This window comes from Pholcus phalangioides, unplaced genomic scaffold, assembly GCF_987345545.1.
Source record: "Pholcus phalangioides strain wild (caught in Gottingen) unplaced genomic scaffold, Ppha-v1.0 ptg000012l_1, whole genome shotgun sequence".
Lineage (NCBI taxonomy): Eukaryota > Metazoa > Arthropoda > Arachnida > Araneae > Pholcidae > Pholcus > Pholcus phalangioides.
In genome coordinates this window covers 6,335,719-6,358,290 of record NW_028301605.1, presented here as the reverse complement: position 1 = coordinate 6,358,290, position 22,572 = coordinate 6,335,719, and the positions used below count along the sequence as shown (strand labels likewise).

Here is a 22,572-nt window from a genome sequence, read left to right as displayed (position 1 = left end):
AATTTGGTGACCAGAAACATATAAAGAACAGGAGGTTTGATTATTGACAGGCAGGAAAGAAAAAAACAGAAATAATAACAAATTTAGGGAAGTATTTTGGTGTATTCGCTAAATATATCACCGCCAAAAATCTGGTGATATTTGGCGGCTGCATAAATAGGACAAACTTTATTGCGGACCGGCACAAAGTTTGAGGAACAGCCGTGAAAGAACACTGCATCAGAATACAATAAAATAAGACAAATGTATTCAAGATTTTAATTCCAGACACAAGAGTGTAGTAAATCAAGGAGATTGTAAATCCTTGAAATACATAGTGCATTCTTTTTGTTGGATAATTAAATTTTTAAGAGCGGTCTAGCACACAGCCATCTTCAAACAAAGGATCTCGCAAAACAAACAGCACATATATTCTCATCTAAACTACCTAACGAAGAAGGAAATGAGCTTCACATTTCATTTTGATATACGATAATTTTTACATTAGGCCAAACAATCTCTTCTCGGTCTGGACCGTCTCTTGGTAAATACTTTTAATTGCATAATAATTTCTGATTTTAATCCGAGAGGGGCGAGAAAACAACTCGAGAGAATTCCACTCGAATGAGAGTAAATTGAGTAAAAGCAATCGTAATTTTAACTTCTCCCCGCGTTTAAATACCGTGAGAAAACCCGCGTTAATCCTATCGGATTAAGGGATTCGGTCACAAATTCTTCTAGCGAAACCTCGTCTCCTTCACGAGATAGAAATTCCCAAGGCGGGCTCTTATTCTGTTTCACTTTAACCTAGTTCTTGGCTTAATGGACTGAGGACTTAATGACTTTGGTTACTTTGAGGTAATAGTTTTACGAGTTGGACCTTTTTTTTTTTGGTGCGTGGGTGTTTAAACTTCTGTCCAGTAAATCAGACTGGAATGTCTGAAAAGAGACATGAGAGTAATGTTGTGTGTAAACTGCTTCTCCTCAGACAGGTTAGACAGATGAAAAATTTCTACTTTTAACTTTGCTCCTTCTCATTGTTTTTTTAAGTAGTGATCTATAGTACGTTAATGGGGCTGTGTTGCTGTTTTTCGTCCTCTGTGTGTGGGTTGGGTTCCATGTTATGGATATATACCACCACTTAGAGCAGTTTCTCAACCTTTTTGAGACCATGGCCCCTTTTAGACAGTGTTTTCTTCTCATATCCCCGTCTTATATAGGGCCCCCCCACCTTCTTACCATCATTCCGCAGCGACATAGTTTGTGCCTATTGAATTGATTTTTTAAAGTAAATGTGTAATGCACAAAAATTAACGTCAGTCTCTGGATCCCTGGGTTGGAGTTCCCTCTTTATGGTGGTTCTATGCAGGGCAAAAGTCTCAACATCACTGCCCCCCCCCTCCCCCTTCCCTCAGGTAAAGTAACGTTTTGTGACCAGAGGTATAAAAGCTTATATTGTGCATTTATTCTTGAAAACATAGAAGTAGATCTCTCTCAATACCAGATCTCATCATGTAGGCCGAAGGTATTTTTAACAGCATAATAGCAAAGTGATTTTGGGGCTACCATGCGGGGCTAGAAATAACTGCCAACACATTTACATACTCACTCTCGAAAATTTTAGCTAGATCTCACTATCGTGATCCCTCCCCCTTCGGGGCAGGGCCTGTTTCTCGTTGGGCAAACAAGACCCACTAATTTTCGTGGCCCCTAAATGAGCTGCTTTATGTATAGGCACGACCTTTATTCTACCAACGACTCTTCCTCAAAGAACACAAAATATAAGGGGCTCCAAAAATTAATACTTGCCCAATGCTGGAACTTACAGGAAACACACCCTTCCCACTGGAAAACCATACGTTAAGACGATGCTGAGTATGCACCGTGTGCATGAGGCCACACTTACAATGTCTGGATTGGTACGTACATGTATTACGATGACCCTAGTTCTAAGGGCAGTTTTGCCAAGTGGTAACACTTTTCTCCCGCAATATTTTCCTTTGAACAAGCTTCATTGCTTTACATCTACATTTTTTCCACAGTTCACTGTGATCCCCATTTAGCATCTGTCATGGCTCCCGCTTCACTTAATTTTCTGATGTGTGGCCCTCTTAGAATATCCCAAGGCCATAAGGGGGCCATATCGGCCCCAATTGAGAGCTACTGACAAGAGTATGTTTCAGAAGTTAGTTCGCCATACTACCACCTATATACCTGAATTTCCCACTACCCCAATTATGTTCAAGAGCATATTCGTTGACGTGTATGTACTACGAAGGTTGGTTCTTCAGAATTGTATTTTATAAAGGATTTAACACTCTGTGGTAGTAGAGATTTTATTAAATTTTACATTTTTTCATTCAAGTAGTATGAAAATTTGTTGTGGGTCATTCAAGTGATGTGAAACTGCACTGCGGGTCACTTAAGTGATCTTTAAATAGGCTGCGTGACACTTGAGTGATCTGTGACTATGTTGGGGATCACTCAAGTCGTCTATGAATATGCCGCGGGGACCCTCAACCGATCTGGAACTGTGCCGTAGGTCACCACGAACTATGGTCCCTGGTCAATTAAGAGATGCATGAACAAAACCTGACCCGCCCTAGGGGTCATATAGTTGAATCTAATGATCGACAATTGTGCGACGGAAATCCAGCCCAGCATAGAGGTTGGATGGGAAGTCTCATATAAGTGATGTAGGAATGTTTAGTTCATTGTCAAAGTTAGGTTCAGGTCTCGAGCTACATCAGATGACTTCGAGAGCAATATTTTTCGTTAGGGGGATGGGTGGTATGGTCTAGCATGTTACACTTTTTTCAGTTGATAAGTTTCATGCATATGGGTATATACGGATATAAAGTGAAGTTCAAACTGTATTTGAAAGAAAAAAAATTAATATTTACGTTTTTAGTTGACTGCACTAAAGCTAAGTAAATTGATTATATCTATATACAATTTTAGTGTAGATAATGAATGAAGTGAACCTCGCGTTTAAAGGAAAAAGAAACGGGGTGTGTCTTAGGAATTCGGAGATCGCCGAAAATACATAAACATGCGGGACGTATGGTCACTTCGGTTTCAATTTTGGATTATGTAACTTTTAAATAATCTATTTATATTATTCAATTAATATTATTCAATTAATATTATTCAATTAATATTATTCAATTAATATTATTCAATTAATATTATTCAATTAATATTATTCAATTAATATTATTCAATTAATATTATTCAATTAATATTATTCAATTAATATTAATTAATATTATTCAATTTATATTAATTAATATTATTCAATTTATATTAATTAATATTATTCAATTTATATTAATTAATATTATTCAATTTATATTAATTAATATTATTCAATTAATATTATTCAATTAATATTATTCAATTTATATTAATTAATATTAGTCAATCTCTATTCATCAATTAATTTTAATGTTTTTTTTTTTTTTTTTTTTTTTTCATATCAGTTTGATAAGTATATTCATGGATATGCTTCATACTATTAACTTATGGATTAAGTTTAACGTGTTTGTAAGAAATAAATCCCAGCAAATTGTCGGTTTAAAAACATGAATCACTTTTAATCCTGTAATTCCAGGATTGAGGAAAAGTCCTGGAAGCATCAACCTCTAATCCTGAATAATATAGAAGACATTCTGGAATATATACAAAATTCGAATGTAAAATATGACCTTTCAAGAAACGGATTGATGGCATAGCTGTGCTACGAGGAGCTCCTAGTAACATCCATCCAGAATGCAGAAAGAGCTTTTGATCCAGGACATTAAAATAACTCTTTTCTTGACTCTCACATATATCACAGTTCAACTATGTAACTTACTGAGCTTTAAAATTATCAGCTGTTTAACCGAATAAGTGATTGAAGTTCCCGACCTCTGTTGGAACAGACATATAACAATTGAGTTGGACATCTAAAAGTAATTGGGCATTAACTATGTAAAATAAAACCCCTATTTTGTGTGCACAAAAATCGTCCGTAGGTTCTGTTAAAATTGTATTATATAGTATTAACAGTAACTGAAATGGTTCTTTATTTGAATATGAATGAAGTTCTGACAATATGAGAGGCGTTTAAAGTCATAAAAATGCAGTACATAATACAGTGAAACCTGTCTAAGACGGACACTGTATGAGATGGAAATCTGTCGCAAACGGAATCAAAATACAGACTGTTCAACGATTAATACTTTGATTTGCACCTTTATAAAACGGAAAGTTGTCTGAAACGGAATATTATTTCAGTATCTTGACGTTTCGTTTCGTAAGGTTTCACTGTAATTGCATAGATGCGCAGTTAAAATTATAAAAAACAATACTGTATTAAACCCAATTTATGTACTGATTTTTCATCTTTTGCAAAATTGATCAACTGTTTAGTGAGTTTTGCTGAATATTCTTCAAAATGTATTTTTAGATGCGAAAATAAATCTAATGACTTTCCGCCACTGTGTGTGTTTATAGGAAAATGGTTTTGATCAATGCATTGAATGCATCAATGCAATCAATGCATTTGCTAGAGTATGAACTCCACCATTACGTTTTTCACTGTATATATTCGAAACATCCTTTTTTTTCCTCTTAGTGATAGAGAGTTTTAATTACTTGAGCTGGAGAATTAATCAGCTTCGAATTATGTAAATATTACATTAACACAACCATCAACACACGCGGTTTCAGATTCTATACGGACGTGAGAGTTGCCAAGCATCAACAAACTTCCAGCCAAAATTGCATTCAAAAGTAGCCAAATACAGTATAAAATAGTTGGTGATATATTAAAACTTTTGCTGCCATCTAGCAAGCATAGCACGGACCAAATTTGCAATCAATGGTGCCCGTCCGTATAGGGGTTTTAGTCCAATGTAGCGAATGGAGAAAATGGTGTCAGTGACCGTATCTGAGGGTAACTATTGAGCAGGGGGTTCGGAAAACATTATTTAAATAGGCATTTTGTCTAAAGTTTTTTATTTGGTCGTAAAACAAGGGTGACCGTTAAGAGGGGCTTTACTGTATATAAACAATACAAAATGCTATTTCTCATGGACGCCGAAGTTATTTATTGTTATTTACTGCTGGAAATGATGGTCTCTCTCTCTCTCATGGCGAACAAAATTATTAATAATTTGAATTCAAAAAATTGATACTTTTATTTCCCCACACACAGGATGTCCCATAAATTCGCAAATAGTTTTAAAAATCAAAACCAGCATCATATATATAGCTTGATCGTTTCTCCAATCTCTTTAGCGTCCGAAACGTACTGGAAAACAAGTTTTCTCAATGGATGGCACTGCCTGAAAACAAAATCTAATGGATCTGAACGATCTTCAATCTCTACTGGGTCCGAAACGTTTGCTAAACTTTTGCCGGTGATTCGTGGCTGAGGGAAAACAACTTCATCAATAGTACTTTATCCAACAATTGCTCAACATCACCACAATGAAAACGTTATGCAATATAAATACAAATACAACGCCACAACAGGCAAATTGCCCAACGAGGTGACTGACTTAAGAACATCATGGATCCCCGAGCCATTTTTTGGAGGGCCTACCTAATACTGCTACACCACACATGCACCCCCCCCCCGCGGAACCCCCCAACTAATCGGTACATGCGGGAATGTGCGTGTACGTGTAGTGCAACCTGACGTAAAGTTTGTTTCTGTGTAATAAAAAGGCGTAGTCGGAGATAAATAGATCTATATCGTGAATGTGATACATTCAAATTTTGGACAATAGATGGCGCCCTTTTGGGCGTAACTATCTGGAGGTGGGTAGGTTTGAACCCATGTACCCTGGAACTCTTCCCATCTCTAACTCCGTATCTTACCAACCCACCACTACAGCACTAAACTTCCATTATGGAAGTGCCAGTAACAGGAAAATTCAAAAATCAGCTGCTAATCACTCATCTTGCATTTTATATACGTGTGGACCTCTGGATTATACATTTCCATTGATTTTCTTTCGTGAAGTGCCTTCTATGGACGAAATTCGAACTTACTTTCTGGATAAAAATAGAAAAAATCGCAAACTACATTCAAATACACCAATTGCTGCAGGTTTTGCGAATTTTTAAACTATCTACAAATCATGGACCACCCTCTATTTTATTAGGGCTTTATTATGTTAGGGCCACGAATTGGCTGTAAGAGCTGAAAACTACATTTTTCTAAGCTATAAAATCTATAAATAAATTTAGCACTAGAAATTGCTGTAAAATATTTTCAAAAAATGCAGAAAAAACGTAGGCTTACAGAAGATATACGATTTAGTAATAATTAGCTTTGTTAAGACCGCCAAGCTGCGCCATGCGCCAAAACCCTCCCACTGCGTGGGAGTAGAGGAGAGTTGCTGCCTTAGCACGAGAGAAAGAGCACGGGCCTTCCGTCGCTCTCTTGAGTAATGTTCTAATAGCATAAGAATAAAGTTGTTTAAGTTTTCAAAGCCTTCTTCAGATACAGTCCACTTGCTTGAGCAGAGTCAGAACATTTTGGTCAACATCTTCGCCGGAGAATTAAAATTAAGATGGACCAGACAACACTCAACCGCACTCGCGGTGCGATCAAAAGGAGGATTACACGAGTCCAGTCGGTATTACAAAACATCGATGAATCGAGTGAAGAAACTGATGTTGTGCTGTTACAACAATTAGTGAAAATTGAGGGCATTCGAACGAGCATCGATGAACTCTTAGAGGGATACGCCGCCTTGCCAGCGGACGCACAACTAGATGATGCCTTCGACCAAATCGAGGAGATGGAGGCGAACGTAGACGCCTTAGAGGTACGTTCAAAATGTTTAGTTTCAAAACTAAAAATCAAATCGGAAGATAATCAGGTCGCTCAACCTGCAACCGCAAAATTGCCGGAGATTCCTTTGCCGAGTTTTTCGGGAAATCCGGAAGAGTGGAGCTCATTCAAATCCGAGTTCAAATCTTTAATTATAGACAATGAATCACTGAATGAAGCTCATAAACTTCACTATCTTCGAGCCTCGTTAAGAGGGGAAGCGAAACTTGTCGAAACGGTCGACGATACCTTCGACTCGCTTTTCGGAGAATTAGAGAAGCGATTTGAAAACAAAAGGTTCATCGCTAACACACATATCAACGCTATTCTTAACCTTGAGAAAATACATCATGAATCAGCTAAAGAGCTTCGAAAAATGGTGAATACTATCCTGAGACATCTCAGAGGGCTCAAACTTGTAAACCTTGAGATGAATAAGCTAACTGAGATACTGCTTGTTAATGCTATTTTGCCTAAGCTAGACCGTGAGTCACGCAAGCAATACGAAATGTCGCTGAAAAACACGGAATTTCCCGAATGGGAAGAGTTTGTTGACTTTTTGCAAAGAAGGAGCCAAGTGCTTGAAAATACTCAACGAGTTTCCTACGCGAAATCTAAATTCGATGCATTTTCAAAACCTAAAAGTCTGATAGCCAAAGCGAATGCAAAGCAAAATTCCTGCTCCATTTGCGGAGAGAATCATCCAATTTATAAGTGTAGAATTTTTCATAGCCTTTCTATTGAAGAGAGAATATACGAAGTAAAAAATAAAAAACTGTGTTTTAACTGTCTGGAATCCCATAGAGTAGTCGAGTGCGGCAGCGATAAGAGATGCCGTATGTGTGGGAAGAAGCATCATTCGTTAATCCATAGAGAGAATGCACAACCACAAAAACCAAAACAAAATGAGTCCCCCACTGAAAGAAAAGAAATCGGGGCTTGTGAGACCAAGAAAGAGAAAACGACAGACTCATGTGCCGCATCTTCCAGTGTTGACAATTGCTTACATTCGAGCGAGAAAAGGGGATGCGTTCTGTTGTCAACAGCAATAGTTTACATCCAGAGGCCAGCTGGTGGGATGTTTCCAATACGCGCTTCACTCGACGCCGGCTCTCAAGTCAGTTTTGTCAGCAATGAGGTGGCAGACTCTTTACGACTTCGGAGAGACACTGTAAACGTTCCTATTGCAGGACTGAATGACTCTATTCTGAACATAAAGAAAAAAGTAACAACGCTAATCGCTAACCGCGAAGGGGACTATAGTAAAAAACTCGATCTTTTAGTTGTTCCCAAGATAACAGATTTAACGCCGTCAAAGCGTTTGGATTTGACCTGCGTTGAACTTCCTAGAAACTTGAGTTACGCGGATCCTAACTTCAATATTCCGCAAAAAATAGACGCATTGTTGGGTGCAGAAATATTTTACGAGTTATTGGAGAACAACCAAATAAAATTGAAAAATGAGCCTATCATACTTCAAGCATCTGTGTTTGGTTGGATAGTAACAGGGACATTCCAGAATGCGGTAACCTACAACAATCTTCATTGCCATTTAACGAGTTATCGGGATGAGGTTGAAAAGGGTTTGGCGAAGTTCTGGGAACTGGAGTCAATCGGGATAATGGACGATCCTAAATTCAAGGAAACCGATGAGGCCAAACAGTTGTTTGACAAAACAGTCTGTTTCAAAGACGGACGATATGAGGTTAGCCTACCATGGAAGAGAGATTGGATAGAGCTAAATGATAACTTTAGTGTCGCAGAGAAACGATTACAGAGCCTTCTCAAGAGAATGCGGTACGATCCGACTATGTTTGCTCAGTATCGTGAAGTACTAGACAATTACTTAGATCAAGGGATTATAGAGAAAGTACCAGACGCGGAAAACACTGATGGAAAACCAGTATATTACTTGCCACATCAAGCAGTATTTCGAGCAGAAAGCGTCACGACAAAAATGAGAATTGTATTCGATGCAAGCTCTCACAAACCAGGTGAACTGTCCTTGAATGACTGCCTTTGGACAGGTGTAAACTTAAACCCGAACATTTTTCATTTGTTGACGTACTTTCGTCTCAACAAAATCGCGTTTCTTGCAGATGTCGAGAAAGCATTTCTACAGATTTCTCTTGCGGAAAAAGAAAGAGATGCAGTGAGGTTTCTATTCACCAATGCAAGGTGCATCAGCGATCATGCCAACGTGCAAGAGTTTCGATTCAAAAGAGTATTATTCGGCGTCAATGCCAGCCCATTCTTACTTGCTGCTACGATCAAAACACACATAGAAAAACAACGCGACAATTATCCAGTTGCAACTCAAGTGCTCGACACCTGTGTTTACGTCGATGATCTAGTGGCTGGAGAAGACAGCGTGGCAGAAGTATTGCGAGTCTCTCGTGAAACTAGAGAGATCATGAGAGGTGCCAACATGAATCTTCGTAAATGGATATCTAACGATCCTAGGCTGATTCATCTATGGAAGAAAGAGGGATTTGACGTCCATCCTCAGCATACAGACGGCATCAACATGCACAAGGTTTTGGGATTGTCATGGGATGCTTCTCATGATTATCTAGCCATGGATATCATGGACCTTGTGGAATTCCTGAAACAAAACAAAAATACGAAACGCTTCTTATTGCGAACAGCAGGTAGAATCTTCGACCCCATTGGACTTCTTAGCCCATACACGATTAGGCTGAAGTGTTTATTCCAAGAACTGTGGCTTCGAAAATTGCTATGGGACGATGAGCTTCCAGCGGATGTCAAGGAGAAATGGATTCAGTGGTGTTCGGAACTTTCCCGCCTATCCGAACTACAAGTGCCGAGGGTCATTCTCGACCTTTCTGAAGATGACTCGAATGAAATAGAGATTCATTGTTTTTCAGATGCCAGTCAAAGAGCCTACGGAGCAGCGGCGTACCTCAGAGTCCGGTTCAGAGACCATATTTCCGTGAACCTGATTGCTTCCAAAAGCAGAGTTGCGCCACTGAAGAATCTTTCTCTACCGAGGTTGGAGTTACTCGGAGCACTACTCGCGGCAAGATTGACCTGCGAGATTGAGAAAGTCGTGAGAAGGAAAAGACCATGTAAGACCTACTTCTATTCCGATTCACAGATCGTATTGTTGTGGATAAAGGGTTCAGTAAAAAGATGGAAACCATTCGTCGCAAACCGTGTGAACGAAATCCAAACTTCGACAGAAAAAAACTGTTGGTTCCACTGCCCTGGGAAGGACAACCCAGCCGATTTGGTTACCAGAGGCATCAGTGCTGACGCTCTTCTGCACAGTGACAGATGGTGGACCGGACCGAGATTCTTGATGAGAGAAGAGCTGGCTTATGAGGACTCACCACCTGTAGTTACCGAACTATTTGAAAGTGAGTACTCCAAAGAACTCAAAAAAGATTCGAACAGTAATTTTGAGGACACTAACTTGTCTTTGACTCTAACTACCAAGAGTTCTCTCATTGAATATATCTTAAAAATTAACAGTAGTTACGTCACAATATTACGTATATTGAGTTTTGTATTAAGATTTGCCTATAATTTGAGATCTTGTGAAAAACGAGCAGGTAACTTAATGAGACAGGAAATACAATTTTCTGAAAATCTCCTGATAAAAATCATTCAAGGGTTGGAGTTTAAGGAAGAAATCGAAAGGCTTAAGAGGGGAGAGGCTCTAAAGGGTAACTCCAAGTTAGCTTCCTTGAACTGTTTCTTGGATGATGATGGTATTTTGAGAGTTGGTGGAAGACTTCAGAATTCCGATCTAAATACCAACAGTAAATTTCCCATGTTATTGCCAGCTAACCATCCTCTCACCATGATCATATTGAGATACCACCATTTAAAGTATTTGTATATTGGTGCACAGTCGTTATTATATCATGTGAGACAAAAGTTTTGGCCAATCAATGGTAGAAATCTTTGTAGGAAGTTAGCAGGAGGCTAATATGAGTACAAGAGTGTCTTATTTGTTTCAAAAACAAGCCTGTACTGTTAAAAGTTGACAATTTACCAAGCACTCAATGGAGTACTGCCAGGATCACCGACGTGTTCCATGGCAACGAAGGAAAGATAAGAGTTGTAAATATACGTTTGCCCAGTGGCAAAATTTTGAAAAGAAGTGTGCGAAATATTTGTGTTTTACCTATTGAGTAAGAATTATTTTTGCATTTGTGTATAACATGTTCTAATGTATTTATATTGTATATTCATTTCATTCACTTATTCAGGACATTAATTTTTATTGCGTTATTCATTCTATTTTGAAAATTTTTGTATTGTATGTATTGTATAATTGAAATTATGTAATTTCAATCGGCGGGAGTGTTAAGACCGCCAAGCTGCGCCATGCGCCAAAACCCTCCCACTGCGTGGGAGTAGAGGAGAGTTGCTGCCTTAGCACGAGAGAAAGAGCACGGGCCTTCCGTCGCTCTCTTGAGTAATGTTCTAATAGCATAAGAATAAAGTTGTTTAAGTTTTCAAAGCCTTCTTCAGATACAGTCCACTTGCTTGAGCAGAGTCAGAACAAGCTTTAAATACTTATGCAGTTATTTTCCCATAAAAAATTTATATGTATATACATATGTATATATACAGTAAAAAAGTATTTAAAAAAAGACAAGCCAAAGTACTTAGATACGAGAATCCCTGGTTACATGAGTACCAAGCTACAAGGTGATTATGGTATGTAGCACTAGAGCTGCATCAGAACGACATCTACGATCTAATCGAAAAAGGACGAGTTTTTAACTCATTTAATCAATGACTCCTACCTCCAGTAATTACTCAAATAATCAATGGCGTTTAAATTTTCCACATGAGTCGATGCTAAGACATGGCGTCAGATATTCGACTGATAACGTTTTAGATGTTTATGCAATGAATGCACCAGATGTGGTATTGATTACAATGAACGACGATCTCTATGAGGCTAAAGCATCATTGCTGATGCAATGGGAATCGATGAATTTTCTCAAGAGCCTGGAATCATTAGTTCGATAAACATGTAATCAATCGATTTTTCCGTATTACCTCAATTACTCCAAGAAGAATCCAATTCACCCGAACCCAAATGTCTCTAATAAACTATTTGATGGAATGTTCTAAATTCTTATGTTGGCATTCTCAGCTAGATTCGCAGATAACCATAACAGCTTCATCTCTTTCTAACTATTGAACTTTAAGTAAAACAAATATTGAATCTTGAAGATATTAAATTCAAATGAGGATGTCCTCTATTATGAATTCCTTCTAAAGAAATCTATGTAAATATTTGGATTATGTGATGTGCATTTACGTTAAATATTTCAACTTATAAACGTTAGGTTTTATTTTTGTTTTGCAAACATGAATAACAATTTTAGGAGAAATTCAAGAATGTCAGTGGATGTTCTTAAAATTATGTTCACGATATGTTATTGGATGTTTGCTCACAAATTTATTTTGATGAGAATAAAAATTCAGTGTAATCTCTCAACTCATACTCTCTACAGGGTCTTTAATAATTAAAGTTCTACTTTGAAATGGCCATAAAAGGGAAACTACAGGACAAAATGTTATCACTTCTCCCAAAAAAAAAAAGTTCAAACACTCACTACCCGCGGAGAATGGTGCTGTATGCAATATCGTTAAACGGAATAAGACATGAAGAGATCGGTTTAAAATGTTTTAATTCGTTTCTGAAGCGAAAATGTTTGTGGGGTTATGCAAAACCGCAATGGCTACATGTCCTACGGCAGGAGGAATGAAAATTAGAATTATACAAATGCACATTTCTTGTCCACCCCGGTTACCAGATCTGAACCTCTGTGACCTCTGGCTATGAGGGTTACCTCAAAGCCTTTGTTTATGGTGATAACATAACCAATTTGGCTGAATTGAAAAATGTTATACACGGATATGTCCGTAACGTTCCTTCTAATATGCTAAGAGCTACTGTTGAGAACGCAGTAAGGCTATTTAACTTGCTTTCAGAAAATGGTGGAAGCCACATTGAATATGCTTTGTAATACGTTTTAGATACGATTAAAAAAACATGTGTTCATGTCTTATTTCGTTTTACAATATTGCATACAGTGCCATTCCCCGCTGATTGTGAAGTTTTGAACTTTCTCTTTAGCGGATAAAATTGAATCCCATGACCTCTCCTGTAAACTATTACCCGTTTGGCGTGACTTTTTAACGGGAAGACCGACCTGCACGTGAAGAAGGAGGACACCCGTGCAGACTGGCCACAAGGGGCCCTGTACGTTAAGAAGGCGGATAACTGTGAAGCCTGACCATAAGGGCCCTACACGCACTGCAATGAATGACTGAGGAACTGTTGAGAATTGACATTACTACAAAGGCATGTGTCGTGAAGGATCCAAATGCCTGTAAATATGTTCTGTGTGTAACTATTTAATGAGTTCATAGAAATATTTAAGGTTACAAAATTATTATCGTACTGTGGAAGTGCTATGGGAATAATCAGATAACTTGCCTGAGGATGTTTAGTTGGGGTTTGGAGCGCGAACGTCCTGGTGGTGCAGGGCGGTGATGCTGGGCTATTGTTGGGTTTGGAAGCATGGTGGCGAGAGAGATGGCGAATGGCGCTCTGGGGTGGTGGGATGGCTTCGGGTGGCTCCGCCGATCTGATTCACCTGTAGGTTTTCCCTACTTCACCAAACAACAACTCTGGCCATATCGCTATATTGCAATTCACTGCCATTAGTGAGATGGGTTGGAAGTGAAGGCGCTGTCTATCGGCGGTCGCCTCGAGTTCGTTAGGGAAAATATCTTATCTATATCCTCCCTTGCATTCGAACCCGGGACCCTGACAACAACCTTCACGATGGTAGACGAACATCTTACCACCGTGTCACTCGGGCACTCGGTAGGTTTTCTCGGCACGTCTGCGGTCTTATGGCCACTCTGCTTAAATTGCAATAGCGACAGAACTTGGACGTGCTCGGTGCACTCTGTATTCTGACCACCACCACTGTGGTTCTGGTAAGAATGCCTCGCGATGCGAGTCAACACTATGACCAGTTGACCACCACAACAGTCTTTTGCGGCAACTCAGCAACAACAGCTAAAGTAAAAAATTATTTCATTAAATTGGGAAGTTTTGCCCTGAATAACTGATAACTAACCCAAAATATCAGTTCTCGCATATAGTTAGTTTAATCTTGTTTGCACACATATCTAGTTTAAATACTATCTACTATGACGATAATCCAGGCCACTGGAATTTATTTCTTTATTTGCATCCAATATTCACAACTCCTACTTAGTTAACTACTACAACTACTGAAATATGAATGAAGTACGCCTTCGTATATACAATAATAACACTCACTGAAATTCTTAGAGATTAATACATTTTTCGAGAATTACAAAAAAAATTCACTTTTGAGTTTCGTGACGTTCTACTTAATTAAGTACTTTAGTATATAAGATGCAGAAAAGTCCCTTGATTATTCATATAATTAAAATTATTTCATCTCTCAAACATTTCTTTTTAGAATATCTTATTTTGATATTCGTGAATAAACAAGTTTCAATATATATTCAATTAAACGGAGATAGTGGATTCGAAAGAGAAAATATACAACATATTGCTAGTGAAGAGAAAGTAAACAAAGTACTGATTAAAATATTGAAAGCAAGAATTGTTCGTTTTCTAATTGTAAGAAAGAATAACATATTGTGCGAAATTCCGTATTCTCCGTAGTATTTGTGTTTTTTTTTAATTCATTTTGAGTAGATATATATAGAAATGTCAATAACCGGCGAAAAATGAATTGAAATTGTGTGTGGAATATATTTATACATATAAAATAAATGCAAGCATTGCGAAGTTTACTGACGAGAGATTCATGTATATAATTAATTAAAAAGATGTAGTTAGTTGCATTCAGAGCCTGATTTCTCATGCGTTCGGGTTCTGGGCAAATATTTATTTTGGGGCAACTTATATAGTGTTTCTTTGAGGCGCGGAAAAGGAAGAGGGCCTATAATACAGGAATCTGTGAGCTCTGGGCACGTGCCCCGTTTACCAATGCAAGAAACAGACCCTGATTACAGTCCCCCCAGAAAAAAAGAAAGAAATGTCTGCACGAGTGTCGTGCTCACACATAGATATGTTCAGGTGTTGGAAGGTCAATTTAAAAATTGCATGAATAATGATATAATTACAAGTAATAATTTACTCTTCGATTAAATAAGATGGTGGACGAGCAATACCTATTTTCATAGTGACTATACCATTGGGTCTTGCTTTTTTTAATAGCCCCACAAGCCTCAGTGAACGTCAATTTGCGTTCTTGCATTCCGTGCAATAATCGATATACAGGGGTGGGCAAAAAGTCCATAGAAACATTAAAAATGAATAAAAACCGGAAAAATAACCGAAATAAAAAACGCTTATCAGGGTTAGGGCGTCGCTGTCACGGGAATTTTTTTGACAGGAAAAAACTTTAAAAAAAGGCCGATAGGTTGCGCTGGTACGAGTGACTTCGGTGGAAATGTGCAAATGAGAAGGCTGTAAGAAAACTGGCGCTCCTAATCCACAAGTTCACCGTTGTAAACCGTGTATGTGCACCTACTACTACTACTTAACCGAACATGCACCTCTTAAACATTCCTTTACGGAATTTCTAACGATTTACTCGTATACATGGTGTCCCTGAACCCATAGGTAAAACTTAAAGGGAAGGTATAATTCACATAAAAAATTTCTGTTTTCTCAGCGAGTAAATTTGTCCGTCGCGTTCGAAATATGCCTTTGAAATGATGTTCAAATTGACTGCTTGAAGCGGAGGGCAGCATCATGCTATCCTCTACCGGCCAAAATGTGCGCCAATCATTGCATCGACACTTCCAGGGCTTTATTACTGTTAATGGTTCAATTGTACCAAACCATTCTTAGCAAGACTTTCACAAAATGACGTAAATAAAACTCCTTCTCATTTCCTTAGCATTTCATGTTTTCCCGCCAACATTTTTCATTTCCGCCCCACCTTGCGATACAAAAATTGCTTCTTTAAGTGTATATTTTACCTTCCCTTAAAGTTTGGCGCATGCATAGGCACCGAAACCTAGGGGCTGAGGCCGCAAAAGTTACTGAAAAAACAATGTAACGCACTTTCCCTCTCCTGCGTACGTGATTGAGTCCCGTATATATGGGACGACCAGCAACTTTCAGCCCCTAATATTTCTTCATGTCGGTGCCTCTGAGCCCCATGAGTTCAGGGAAACCCTGTATATAGTCTAGATTTTACTTCCAATCTTCCAATTTATTTTAATAGGATTCTTGAAATAAAGGCTGTGTATCAAGTGGTATGGTGGGGAATTACAACGTTCGAATGACTAATTTAATCACCAGATATTCGACGTGTCTTTACTCTTTGTAACTAATTCCTAAAGATCTTATTTCGAACAAACTATCCGTTTTACAAAATCGATTGATAAGCGATATTTTCGAAGTACAAGTTGGACATTAGCATCAATCATAATATTTTGATTTGAACCATTTTCATCGATTTCTTACCTTCGCGTGAAAATGTCATTTCGATAGTTTTACTTTACTTTGGCGGTATGTCATGATCATCGTATAAATGGAGTCGATAATCATGAGATAATTAGGTTAGAGAGTAACTTCAATTCTGACAGCTTATTTCTCAGATTTCATTGGATAGTTTGTTGATTGAAAATTCTTCGTCTGTGGAAAATTCTCAGGAAGTAAAAATATTGCAGAATCAACACTAGCTGTGTGTGTTTTTTAATTATAATATAATAACATAATTTTCACGTATTCCCATGTATTATCCGTATGATCCGTCCAAGGAATTTGTTAGAAATTAGTCCACTTTTTTTTTTCATTTTTGGTCATATGCAGAAGAATATCCAATAAATTCCTGGAATGATTGATTTATAGACACATATCAGCCCCAGAAGGGAGCCAAGTTAGTGAGTAGGTGACAGTATGAATGACCGAATGAACATAGGGTTGACTGATTTAATGAGTATGCGATTTAGTGACAGAGTGAGTATGTGGTTGAGTGTCCAACTGAGTATGCGATTGAGTGACCAAGTAAGTAGGTTAGTACCGATTGAGAGAGCGATTGAGTGAGTGCCCATATAAATGTCTCGCTCTCCTGTTCGTTCGCACACTCATACGGTCACTCCCACCCACTCAGTTATTCATATGGTTCGTCGTCGTATCCACAAATCATGTCAGCTGTTCTAGGATCAATGTATTTTTGTCAGTTCTTCTTTCATCGATGACTTGTCGATGAATTTGCTAACGATATAAATTGTATCCGATACATTATCAAAAAAATGAATTGTTTTCGATACATTATCCAAAAATGAATTGTTTCCGATACATCTCTTATCGTCCCCCCCCCCCAACTCAAGTGAACATAGGATTTAACATAGGATCCAATGTTAAATCCGCAGGTTCTATCGGCCCCTGGACGATCGCCCACTTTGGGAAACACTGCTCTAGGAAAATGCGGACCACTTCATTTGTTTGAAAACGTGTTGCAAGCTACTTTAGTCCTCAGAAAATATATCTCAGTCCACTTAAGTGGTCTTATAATGTGCCCCACAAGGGTGGGGCTGACAGTACTAAAGCCCTGAAGCCCCGGGCAGCTACCATCTTTTTTATGTTTTGATGTAATAAATCCACCACAGAAGGACCCGGAAAATTAGGGCTTGAGGGGCCCAAAAAAAAGCACCCAGCCTAGAAACTACTAAATCAGGCATGCACTTCGTCCATATTCCTCTGCGGAACATCTAACGAATTGGTACATGTTCGAATGTGCGAGTAAACGCACACTAACGGAAAGTTTTGTCCCCGTGTAATGCTTTTTTGTGTGTAGTGCTGCCATCTGCAAGCTTTTCTGAGTGAAGTGTATTGATTGAAGATTTTATCGTTGTAGGCCTGTTGCTCTCTCTGGCGAGACTTTTTAATGGGCAGATCGGCTCGCATCAGCGTCTCGAAGTTAAGAACCCCAGCAAACCACCTTCAGCCGAACACCACACGACCACTGTGGCAATAGCGGGGTTTGAAGTCCCTCACTAAGGCCACGCGACCACCACAGCGGCTCAGCCTGGAAACCGCGATAAGATGGGGGAGGTGGCCATGGCCGCGTTCCACTTAAGTCACGTACAAGTATGCCGTGGACCTCTTGAGTAATCTGGAACTGTGCCGCGGGTAACGCTCCCGCGTAATACAACTCCCGTAAATCTGTCGCGGGTCACTTGCACGATCTGTAAAGATGCCGCGAATCTCTGAAGTAATCTTAAAATGTGTCGCGGGCCCCTTGCAGCATTCTTACGTATCAAAATCATTCAAAATGAATTTGTGAATTTCAAAATTCCCTCTGTATTACATACAAGTACTATACCAGTCCCCCTTTTATATAATGATACTTCCTCTCTCTAAAACGCCCCCATATGGGATCCTAATTTCCTGAATTCACTATCGTTTATTGTTTGATTGAGTATGGCCAGTTCTTGGAATTTCAACTAAATGCTAAATTTTTACCTGGAATTGATTCTGAACATTGTACAGTAAAACCCCTCTTAACGGACACCCCTCAGATGCGGCTACCCCCTATATATATTTAACTGACAAATAATAATTCCCCCATTGTATACATGCATCTCAAACCCCCGATTAACGATCACCCCTCTTATAAGGACGAATTTTTTTGTCCCAGCGGTAACCGCAAAAGAGAGGTTTTACTGTTATATCAAGGAAGGTGCAAGGCTTTCTATTTTGAAAAAAAAAATCAAGTGACAAAATATCTTTAAAATGCCAAAAAAAAATGGCCTAAACCCTAAAAAATGATTCAAAAATGAAAAAGAAAAACATGGAAATATGCAAATGTCATCAGCATCTGGGCACTGGTGATAAAAATACCCGAATGATAACATCCGTGATTCTAATAACCGGCGTCAACTGTAATTTGGTTACATCCCCGTAATATTAATCGTATAATCCTAGCACAGAAAGTGATTTGTATTCAATAATCTCCGTTCATTCCTATCAATGAAAAAACACCAACGAGCGATTTAAAAAATTAATTATAGCTTCATCTCAAAAATATAAACATGAATTTAAAGTATTTAAAATCTCTGAAAGAGTATCTAATTTATCTATTGCTTTTACAAGGTAAATACGTGTGATCTGATTATATTATACTAGTGATAACTGATTGAAAACTGTAATTAAATCGTTTTTTAAATATATTTTTACAGTTTTTTCCTTTTCCCGGAGAAGAAAAAAGAAATGCGTGTGAGAGAAATTAACTATAGAATATTCAATTACACAAAAACGCTTTCGCAATATTTCCTTAATAATAATATGGAAACTCTGCTGAAACTACGGAATTATAAATTAATGAACAGATTTTTAATTAATATTAGATCTTTTTTTCATTTTCCTTTATCAAAATTAAAGTATGAAAAAGCGTTTGATGCAATTTACGAGAAAAATATGCACTCCAGTGATCAAATATTTATATTGCTAAATTCTGTCCCAGACTACGCTACCCCCACCCCCTCTCAAATTGCAAATTTATCTCAGTTTTGATTCGCAAATTTAAAGACTAATTAAATTTAAATCGAACTTTTAAATAATTTATATACACTATCTACCTTTTGACGATAATTATCGAGTAATTTTAATGTCTATTTCAAATGGATGTTTTCCGTTTATCTATTCAATTAAAATTAACTTTGTGAATTTTCTTTAACTTTTATTTGGCGTAAATACAGTCGAATCCCGTTTTAACGAATACCGTTACAGCGAAAATCCCGTTTTAACGAACACTTTTCTAATCCCCCAAATACGTTTGCATAGGAACAATGCTAGGTAACCTGGAATTCCTTTATAACGAAATTTCGTTCTAACGAAATGATTCCTCCGGTCTCTTGATGTTCGTTATAACGGGATTCAACTGTATATTCTCCGAGTAGTGCAGGTGAGATCCCATTAGTGAAAAATCTGTTTGCAAGACACTCCGAATGAGGAACGCCTCTATTTAACTCAGTGGTTCTCAAAGTGTGTTTCGCACACGTTCGGTGCTAGTTTATAAGCTTTTACTTTAATTAAAGCCGTGGCTTTCATTAAACTTCTTAAGTTGAAGAAATACGATGGAGAAGATGAGTCGGGTTACAGTACGCTGTAGCAGAGCCGGAACTGGGGAGGGGGGGGGGGTGAACTGCCCCGGGTGAAAAAATTTAGGGGGCACTGCAATTTCAGGTGGGAATAAAGAACACCGCAAAAATTATCGCAATTAATGCAAAATTATCGAATTTTAATGTTGTGGGGATAGCAAAATCATGTTTGCTCCGGGCGGCGAAAATCCTAGTTAAAGCTTTGCCCGGTAGTCACACCCATGATCAACGCTAAGGGGTGTGCGTCACGGGCCGTGACAGGCTTTCAGGATTTCGCGGCCCTCTAAAGCGATTTTCCCCGATCCTCCGGTTGCATTAGCACCCGAGAACGGCTATCAAATATCCACTATGTACTGTAAATATCGGCAAAAATATTAAATAACATAAAAAAAATAAATAAAGGTTTCGGCAATAAATTTGGTTCCCATAACCCTACGAGAAAAATTGTGTGTGTGCCCCCGGGCTATTGAAGGTAGAGAACCAACACTACAATCATGACCCTCCAAAAGAGTAAAGGTGCGATTTATTCATTTTGCTTCTTCACCTTATCAATTTACTATTGAGGGACCTAGTGAAAAATATGTGTCCTAAGGCCCGCCAAACATCGCAGCTTAGGAGCCCTGCAGCAAAATTGTCGCTCATGACCACGATATCTGTGCACAATGCACCACCATGGAAGGGGAAGACGATGGATCATCAACCCAGAGCTGCAACTAAATACTCTTTCTGTTAGGAGCAAGTTAAGCATTTTGCCAGGCCCCTCCCGTTCAGTTTCAAAATAACTGTACATCATTGAAGGGAGAATTCCCTAGACTTATAGGTTCCCTGTCTTGCAGAAAATTTTAAGCTATTGCTCTGTTAAGAAGTGAAGATGGATCCCATACAATCGGAGTATTTTTATTCATTTTGCTGCCCGGTGCGGCTGCACCTATCGCACCTGTCTGAGTCCGACGCAGGTCACGGTTTCTTTGGGAGTCGGTGATCTCTGTAAGAGCCATCGTAGCAAGCTGGCGATATGGATATGTAATTCTATGAAAGCGCTTTTTTGTTAGACTATTTTGGGGAGCCGCTGATTAAATATTGCACGAGAGCCATGGGAGACCAAAGTTTGGGAACCAATGATTCAGAACATTGTCTTCCAAGCTGTGATTCCGCGAGCCCTTGGTAGTCCGTGAGTACTACCAAGGGTTCCCCGGGATCAGTTTCAACCCTCACTGCATGAAAGACACGTTTAGTGCTGTAAAATTATCATTTATTAATTCATTTTTTTATGATATGGGAATTATATTTTAAAAAAAAAACTAAATTTTGAATTTTATGCGGGGGGGGGGAGGGGTTTGCTCGCCCAGGAAAATTGCTCGAAATTTAAGTATTTAGTTACACTTAGTGTTTAGTTAGTTACTCGTGAAAGGTGAGTTGTTCGAACCAAAATGTGCGTCCGTGCACTTATGAACACTAATATGCTCAAAGGTTACGCTAAGCGTCAACAAAATTCTTTATTTAAGGTCATTCTTTCTTTTCCTAAAAAGAATTGAAATGATTGATTATTATCAATATTTGTCATCGTACATGCTCTTTGTGAACATTATTCTGGTATCCAGGAAGCAGTTATTTTCCGGATATTATGCTGAGGTGAACTCGGAAAGAAAAGTCATCACGTCCTGGTCCTCTTGCATACCAGGCAAGCATGCTACCATCTACACCACTGGAGACATGTCCCTGCCTTCCTTATTTCACGCCCTGTGGCGTGAGGCACTGAAGTAGAGGCATTAGTAGCCTCAACTTCAGGAAATGGCACCCGGTGGGACGGTTTCGAGTGAGATAGATAGCTTTTTTCTCAGCCCGAGATATCAAGGAAACTGTTATTTTCCGGATATTAAACTGTTATATCCGGAAAATAACTGTTTCCTTGATATCTCGGGCTGAGAAAAAAAAACCTATCTCACTCTATTACTCTAACGATGGATAATCTCAGTTTTTGATTTCAAAAATTCCAGTGGAACTTGTTGAAAATAAGGGGCAGGGGGAAACGGGACATTTCATAAAAAAAAAAATGTTGAGAAGGCCAAAATTACGGAAATACCCTGTAAAATACGCGACTAATACTCATACATAAAATTCTCTGCCCACGAGCTGTAGAAATGCCGTATATCTTGCCCGTAAACTGAAAAGGTTGTGCACCTGTGGTAGTAGCAATGCACATGAAAGACATTTGGATGTTGAAAAGACTTGGAAAATTCACCTTAGGTACTAGAAAGGGGAATGTTATTATATATATTATAGCGTAATTACGAGATCGCGAGGAAAATTTCACTTAATGCCACGAGGGCACCGAGTTGGAAAGAGAGCTTAGAGATGTATCAAATGTATGTTCCTGTACTATACGTAACTAGCTATGCGTATCTGTAATTGGAGAGATAATTACTCAAAGTTTGAAGGAACGGAGAAAGCGAGTCGCTGCGTTCAAATGCTCATTTCGTGGTTCCGGATGGTGAGTGGTTTGTTAGAGGATAGTCACCGGAATCTCTGATGCCCACTCACTTCACCAAAGAGAGACAGAGGGACTCCATCACTATCGGTTT

At 38.5% G+C, this 22,572-nt stretch overlaps 1 protein-coding gene across 1 annotated transcript in view; it reads left to right on the top strand.

Moving 5' to 3' along the window:
• The first annotated feature begins 6,545 nt into the window (after positions 1-6,545).
• Positions 6,546-22,572, top strand: part of LOC149079228 (uncharacterized) — a 45,085-nt gene continuing 29,058 nt past the window's right edge. Inside the window, exons 1-2 of the mRNA XM_089240420.1 lie at positions 6,546-10,188; positions 10,444-10,593. Coding sequence (XP_089096546.1) covers positions 6,546-10,188; positions 10,444-10,593 — 3,793 coding nt within the window. The remainder of the gene's footprint in view (positions 10,189-10,443; positions 10,594-22,572) is intronic.